This window comes from Sinocyclocheilus rhinocerous, unplaced genomic scaffold, assembly GCF_001515625.1.
Source record: "Sinocyclocheilus rhinocerous isolate Xijiao unplaced genomic scaffold, SAMN03320098_v1.1 scaffold1006, whole genome shotgun sequence".
In the NCBI taxonomy this organism is placed as follows: Eukaryota; Metazoa; Chordata; class Actinopteri; order Cypriniformes; family Cyprinidae; genus Sinocyclocheilus; species Sinocyclocheilus rhinocerous.
Window position 1 is genome coordinate 607,941 of NW_015630418.1, and position 8,598 is coordinate 616,538.

Genomic DNA, 8,598 nt, shown 5'->3' on the forward strand with positions numbered 1-8,598 from the left:
TGAGGTGTACACCTTTCTTCCCCAGAGGGGCCTGCCCTCAGAAGTCCTAACGTTTTTATGTCAATATTTATGCCAATAGCTCTGGCGGTCTCCTTGGTGGCCTGAAGTGAAAGATCCGTGGCCCGACGCAGCTCTGCAATGTCGTCGTTCTTAATATCTTTTCCCTCGTCCATCTCTTTCAGCAGGTCAGCTTGATACGCCTGCAACACTGACATGGTGTGCAGGCAAGCGCCAGCCTGACCTGCTGCCGTGTATGCTTTACCCACCAAAGCCGAAGAAGTCCTAAGCGGCTTGGTGGGTAACACCGGGGCCTTGAGGGACAATGATGCACCGGGCGAGAGATAACTTGCAAGCGTCTCTTCAACCCGGGGCATCGTCCCATAAACACGCTCTTTAAGTCCAACCACGTTCGCATAGTGAGCGCCATTGGTACTAAAGATGCGGGCCGAGAAAGGTTTATTCCACGATCTGGACACCTCGGTGTGCAGATCGGGAAAGAACGGCAGGCCCCGGCGTGGAGGCAGTGACTTAGAGCGCAGGAATCGCTCATCGAGCTTGCTCTTTGGATGCTCTTCCTGCACTTCAGTCGGCCAGTCAATGTTTAATTTGGCCACAGCTCTAGTCACCACATCTAAAAGCTCCTCAAATAGGATTGACTGTGGTGGCAAGTCCACAGATTCATCTTTGTCGGTACCCTCATCATCTTCCTCCTCAGAGGAAGATAAATGGAGCACCGAGCCCTCTCCAGGGGCGGAAGAAACCGTTTCAGAACGTGCTTCCGTTCCCTGAGAGAGAGCGCTGGATCTGGCAGGTGAGGAAAGAGAAAAGGACCTACCCGTCTCTATTCCCTCTGCCCCATCCATTTGCGAACCCCACGATCTGAGTCGCCGCTCTGCATCGGCAGAAGCGGGACCTGAACTGCGAGGAACGATAGAGAGAGCGCCCTCCTCGAAGAGCGCTCTCCGAGAGCTGACCGAGCGTGCTCCGCTCCCAGACAAGCATCACACAAACTGTGTGTGTCCCCACCCGTAATGAAACGCGGGCAGGGAGGAAAAGACAGCCTGAAAGATTGCTTGTCCACTTTCTTGTCTTTGCTTGCCATAACAATGATACTGTAATATGATACCACTTTCAAAGACAGACAACAATAAATAGAACGAACACACATAGAGTGCTTACTGAACAACAGGAGCTGCCGCTGTCTCCACCGCATGTGCTTTTATACTTCCTGGTCGCTACGTCATCCCCACCGGTGATGTCACGTGTGGTAACACGTTTTTTTTACAGTGAACTATTAAAAACACAGAGTAATTTATTTGTTTTTCAAGGTTTAAATTTCCAACCATTTATACAGAAAAATGTGAACAAACTCTGCACTTTTCTTATGTATGTATGTATGTATGTATTTGTTTGTTTGTCCATTTTCCTTATTTTCAAATATCTTTTTTAAATAAACAGGTTCAACAGGCAAAGAAAGTCAAGTGAGTGATGAACTCGCCCTAAAAATATTTGTGAGTTCATCGCTGGTGTTTTAGAGGAACAGAAACGCTGTGATCTTCAGCATCTCTTTGTGGCGATGTGGACACACTTTCCCAGGTCTGTTCTGAACGCTCAATCCTGCTGAGAAACCTCCACTCATGCATCTGTGCTTCATCTCTGCCAGATGTAAGAGAATGGCCAGATGACTGGAATGAAAGCAGGAAAAGTGACAGACTGTAGTTTTCCTGGCAATCATCCAATAGTACTCTATAACAGCAATGCATTTCACATTTCCCACAATTCCCCACGTTAACAAAACATTTAATTTCTACATTTCATAGGTATTTTAAAAACGTACTAAACATTTCACACCTAAATCAGATTCAGAGAAGTATATTATTTAACATTCTCAATCGCAGATCTGTGACGTTTAGCTGAAGAGCATCTGAGATGAATGAACTACACATGAACTGTTAATCTGACACCTACAACATCAATCCCATCTGATTATTTACTCACACTTCTGAGAGACAGAATATCACTGACTGCGACCACTTAGAATCTGATGTCCCTTTTTAATAGACAACAGGTATCTTTGAAGAATTTCAGTCAGGTTTCAGGCCCCATCATAGCACAGAAACTGCACTTGTTAAAATTACAAATGACTTGCTTCTTGCGTCAGACCAAGGCTGCATCTTATTACTAGTTTTACTTGATCTTAGTGCTGCGTTTGACACTATAGATCATGACATACTCATAGATCGATATTATTAGATCGATAAACTATTCAAGAGCAGGCTTTAAGATGGTTTAGATCCTACCTGTCCGACTGTTATCACTTTGTTTATTTAAACGGGGAATCATCTCAATTAATGGCAGTAAAGTATGGAGTGCCCCAAGGATCTGTCTTAGGCCCTCTGCTATTTTTAATTTATATGTTGCCCCTTGGTAATATTATTAGAAAATACGGGATTAGTTTCTATTGCTATGCTGATGATACTCAGCTATATATTTCAACAAGACTAGATGAAACTTCTAAACTATCTAAGCTAACAGAGTGTGTTAAAGATTAAAGCTTCAGTTTGGATCCAGCCTCTTATGAAGATCTGAGATGACCCAACACCTGATGACACCAACCCTGAACCAACATGCAAAACTACGAAATTTTCCTTACATTACTATAAGTTTGGTCACAACATATAATCATTTCTCTTAATCGTGTTCAGCTTTTCTGTTTGAACACATGTCATTAACTAGCTGCATGATTTTACTGTACATTTCTGCCATATGAACATCACCTTGACAGTCAGCACTGATAAACTACTCCAAAGTGTAATGTATAAACTTTAATTTTCTGTAAAGCTGCTTTGCAACGATGTGTATTGTGAAAAGCGCTATACAAATAAACGTGAATGGAATTGAACAGGATATGGTGTCATGCTCTAGGGCTTCTGGTTAAATGCAAAATGGATCTTCAAAAACAAATAATAATAAAAGCAAAATGTTTAAATATATATCATCTGCTTCTCTCTTCCCGAAACTGTGGAAGCGTGTTTCTGCCGCAGGATAAAAAAATAAATATCTAAGGTAATTGCAACTTTTTATCTCACAGTTTTGACCTTTTTCTTCACAATTCTGTGTTTATATCTCACAAAAAAGTCAGAATTGTGAGAAAAAAGACAGAATTGTTATATAAAATCTGAATTATGAGATAAAAAAGGTCATTGCAACTTTTTATTTATTTATTTTTTATCCCCTGGTGGAAACAAGCTTCCACAGAAAACACTGCAAACTGCTGTATCTCAGGGTTAATCTGTTTTGTGGTCCAGGGTCACATATCTGTTCTCAAAAGTCTTTTCTGTTTTTTTTTTTTGCAGCTTGATTTTCATAATTGTTTTCCTGTTTAGATTTTAGCATACAAGAGGCTGCTTAATGAGGTGTTATATGACAACGTAGCATTTATAGTGCAACTGGGGCATGTTGTCACAAAATGTCACGTGTTCAATTAACATTTTTCCCCCACCGATCAATAACGCTAAAACATACATTTGTCTTTTGTTGCCAAGACCGTGCCTGCACAAACCTGATTTTCAAACTCAACCTAAAAATTGTGACAACTAGCCCCGGTGTGCTGTGAGAGGCAGGGAGGCGCGGAGGACTGTGTGTGTGTGTGTGTGTGTGTGTGTTGGCGGAACAGGAGCGAGCCCTGGATGTTCCGCTGCTGCTCGTGCTGTGGCTGCGGGTGCGAGCGCTTCATCCTCCTCCTCATCCTCAGCATCATCATCATCATCAGTGCTGTTCGCTCTTGTGAAGTTCTGCGGTTCTGCATGAGGCGGAATGGGACTGAAGAGCAGCGAAACACACGCTGGACCATGACGCGCGCGCTCACCGTCATCGTTTGCATATTTACTCTCATCCGAAGTAAGTAAAGAACTCAGTCTGCCATCAGTGTTTTAGCTTTGATTCAACTTCTCAGTTACAGAAATTAAACCCTGCTGCTTTTGCTTTAGAGATGCTTTAGAGTCGTTTTTGGTGGCTTCCAGATTTATTGCTGTTGTAAAATTGTGATATTGTTGCTTCACTGGGATGCCAAGATCATGCAAATAAATGCTCGGATTTAACAAATGCTTCCTTCTGCTTAAAAACACTACATTCTCTCTTTGTTTTGTTTGGCTGGATGTTTTTTTGATTAAGACATCTTCTTACACAGCTGAACTATTTAAAGGTACATACGTTTATTTATTTTGCTAAATAAAAACTAAATTGGTAGCACTTTTGAGTAGCATCATTAAAGTGATGTATATGTATGTATATGTGAGATGAAGACACCAGTTATATGATAGTTTAATATAAGGCTGTTTTTATTCTACATGGAGCTGGTTGCTCCTCATTGAGCCACCATGTTGAGATCACATGACCAGCTCTGTCACAGATACTACTGATATTCATAACAATCATAATGATATATTTATTAGATTTAACACATGCAGCTAGTGCATAAGGCACTTTACAAAGCATGAAACCAAACATTTTACATACTGCAGACACAAACCAGCTGACAAAAAACAATTAAGAACGTTGCACCTACGTTATGAAAAGACTGTTCGTTTAAAAAGGTTTTCAAATGTTTTTTTCTTGGTTATGTGAATGTTAAGTGAACATTCCAGTTGATCATTTTGAAAATTGTATGGGAACGTTACTTTTGAACATTCTCTAAACGTCCTGAAACAAATAGTAACATTTTAAAAAATGTTAGACGAATGGCCAACTAAAATCCTTTGAACAATTGAACAAAGTAAAGTTTTCATGTTAGTGTTTTGAGAGCATTAGATAATTTTGAATGAACATTATATAAATGTTACTATTAACTAGCCTATTAACATTAACAGTGGAAAAATAAAATGTCCAAACGACACTAGTTGTGATAGAATCCAAGCATTTTAATTATATGAATGTGTAGTATGAAACGGAGAAAAACGTATATGAAAAAGAACAGCTTTTCAGCTAAACCTCATGCACTCAGGCTGATGACTGTCAGTGTGATGTCCAAAAGCACTAGTAGTAATCGGACAGATGTTGGGCAGTTAAATGCAAGCACAAACTGTCTGCACGTAACGCTGAGGCAGTAGCGCGTGAGAGACTGAAGGCCATTCGTCCGTCTCACGTTCTTTCACTGTCGCTGGCCATTTGAGGCCATGTCTTTGTGTGGCTCTGTCTTTTCTCTATAGCTGAGGACAGCCTGCGGTCATAAAACACTTCAACAAATCTCACGCTGACTGCATGCTCATGGTTTTGGGTCTGTGTGTCTCTAAATGGACCTGCACTGGGTTTTCTTTTGCATATTTATTTACTGCATCTGGACTGGGAGCTTGTCCACCTGTCATCGGTGCATCAGTACTAAACCCCTTAATAAATTACATTTAGAATGAGAGTAACCCTAAATACTGGATAAAATAAAGATAGCAAAAAGAGTTCAAGCTCTGGCATTTTCATTTGCCTATTACCTCAGAAGGGGCTAGTTGGTAGTGTTGTTTTATTATCATCAAGATGTGGTTATAGTTTGTATTAAAATTTAGAATTTTTTAGCTAACGTTTTAGAAATTTTAGTGTTTATGTAATTTTTTTTAATTAATTTTTTTTTTTTTTACAAAACATTTCAGTTTTAGTTATGTTAAAGTAAATGAAAATGAGAAACGTTGCTTCAGAAACTAGATGAAATAAAATAAGTTTAATTATTTTATTTTAATTCAGTTAGTTCATATCTAGTAATGAAACAGTTGTATGGTTTTGGTTTTAGTTATAGTTAAAGCTACAGTCCGTAAGTTTTGCCTCTTTGTCGCCATCTCTGTTTGAAAACCTGCAATTGCAGTTATTTGCACAATTATCTTCATTACGTGGGTCGTGCACCGGCATGAATCTAATGTTTTGAGGAGTATGTGTGGCTGTCGGTCACCGCACCGGTGTGGATACTGTATTTAGGAATCACAGATTCTAGCCTACGTCTTGGAATATATGACCCAAATAAGAGTTTTCACGGTAGATTGTCACCTAAACAAGTAACAAGTCTGCCACGTTTGTTCTGACCAACTGAGGAAAAAAGCATTACAATAAATCGCGCTACCATCTGTGATTAAATCTAACGATCGGTTAGCTCATATCACATCAAACCATGCAAATTATTATTATTGTTATACTTTATTCTCAGATTATTAATGTTAACAACATCAGCATTGCGTGACTAACACAACTATAGATATACAGTATATTAGTTAAAGCTGCAGTCCGTAAGTTTTGCCTCTTTGTCGCCATCTCTGTTTGAAAACCTGCAATTGCAGTTATTTGCACAATTATCTTCATTACGTGGGTCGTGCACCGGCATGAATCTAATATTTTGAGGAGTATGTGTGGCTGTCGGTCACCGCATCGGTGTGGATACTGTACTTAGGAATCACAGATTCTAGCCTACGTCTTGGAATATATGACCCAAATAAGAGTTTTCACGGTAGATTGTCACCTAAACAAGTAACAAGTCTGCCACGTTTATTCTGACCAACTGAGGAAAAAAGCATTACAATAAATCGCGCTACCATCTGTGATTAAATCTAACGATCGGTTAGCTCATATCACATCAAACCATGCAAATTATTATTATTGTTATACTTTGTTCTCACATTGTTAATGTTAACAACATCAGCATTGCGTGACTACGTGTATTAGTGTGTATTGGCATTACCTGTAGATTTCAATTTCTGCACAGTCTAATCTCTAATTGTCATACTCTTCGAATTTCATATTAAGAAATTATTTTAACCCAAAAAGCAAATTATTCTTCGAGGAAAAAAGCATTACAATAAATCGCGCTACCATCTGTGATTAAATCTAACGATCGGTTAGCTCATATCACATCAAACCATGCAAATTATTATTATTGTTATACTTTGTTCTCACATTGTTAATGTTAATGTAATGTAATGTTAAGTAAGGAGATAGTTTTAAACACTAGCTGGTTATGTACAGTACTTGCTCAAATATTGATATCGGATAATTTTTAACCAAAAAAAAAGTTACGGACTGCAGCTTTAATTGTAATAACTCAGATGTGTAAAGTAAGATCATATAATGTAATGTAATGTAAGATAATGTAATGTAAGTGGGTTAGATCACTAAATGTAAGAATTTTGAGTTTGATAAGTGATAAATAAAAATATAAATTTGACCCTCTATTAATGTCCTGCTTGGCAAATCGTCTAGCGTTTCCTGCTGTATCTGGTTTTTGCTGGTTCTTCACACAATCGCTTTAAATCAGAGCTGTGTTTGTGCTGAAGTTATTCTTTCTCTGTTTGTTCCTGTGGGTCTGCTGTTCATTTCTCGTGTTCTGTGTTTCATGTGTTTCATAAACACGTAATCCTTTCTGGATTACAATCCGCCATCAAAATGATACATTTAATTATTCCAGCTGCTGTGAGAAAATGCTATAAATGATCCTCCACCTGCAGGATCCTCACATGCGATTATAGTCTACTATCCAGAAAACTTCTCTATGTTTACAGACGTGATGTAATGACGCAGCGGCATGCTCGAATTTCAGAAAACATTATTATAAGATAACCGTTGTGAATCGGGCTAAAGTAAGGAGATAGTTTTAAACACTAGCTGGTTATGTACAGTACTTGCTCAAATATTGATATCGGATAATTTTTAACCAAAAAAAAAGTTACGGACTGCAGCTTTAATTGTAATAACTCAGATGTGTAAAGTAAGATCATATAATGTAATGTAATGTAAGATAATGTAATGTAAGTGGGTTAGATCACTAAATGTAAGAATTTTGAGTTTGATAAGTGATAAATAAAAATATAAATTTGACCCTCTATTAATGTCCTGCTTGGCAAATCGTCTAGCGTTTCCTGCTGTATCTGGTTTTTGCTGGTTCTTCACACAATTGCTTTAAATCAGAGCTGTGTTTGTGCTGAAGTTTTTCTTTCTCTGTTTGTTCCTGTGGGTCTGCTGTTCATTTCTCGTGTTCTGTGTTTCTTCAATCGGCATTACAAAGCAAGTGCTTACAGTGTAGCTCTGGGTGTCTCTAATTATCGCAGATCACTGCTCATTAATATTAATTAACCCCAATTAAAGCTGCAGGTCTCAGTGGTGAGTCCATGTGTTTTATACTGCATTAACAGTGTCAGGTACAGGAACAGTGTGTGTTCTGCAACACAGAGATGATGAAGCACACTGACAATTAATCTGACCGTTTGTTCAGAAACTTGGTAAGAATGATTTGTAATTAATATTAGAGGCCGGTAAAAACCTGAGTCAGATTAGATCGAGCCAAAGAAAACACTTGTGTCTCAGCATTATTTTAATCCTCAGAGTTTGACTGTTTTGCTATTGCAGGGGATTTTAATATTCACATGGATAATGCAGAAATCAAAACTACAAAATAAATTATAACCGTTTTAAACACTTTTGACCTGATTCAGCACGTGCATGGACCCACACACAATCGTGGACACACTCTAGATTTAATCATCAGTAGAGGTCTAAACATTTCACCCATTGTTATTAAGGACGTAGCACTATCTGATCACTTCTGTATTTTCTTTGATATATTGATCTCTG

General features: G+C 38.5%; 1 protein-coding gene across 1 annotated transcript in view; it reads left to right on the forward strand.

Annotated features, from left to right (window-relative positions):
• The first annotated feature begins 3,613 nt into the window (after positions 1 to 3,613).
• Positions 3,614 to 8,598, forward strand: part of LOC107740358 (neuronal acetylcholine receptor subunit beta-4-like) — a 17,637-nt gene continuing 12,652 nt past the window's right edge. The window contains exon 1 of the mRNA XM_016552783.1: positions 3,614 to 3,900. Within this exon, the coding sequence (XP_016408269.1) occupies positions 3,690 to 3,900 (211 nt within the window). The 5' untranslated portion in view covers positions 3,614 to 3,689. The remainder of the gene's footprint in view (positions 3,901 to 8,598) is intronic.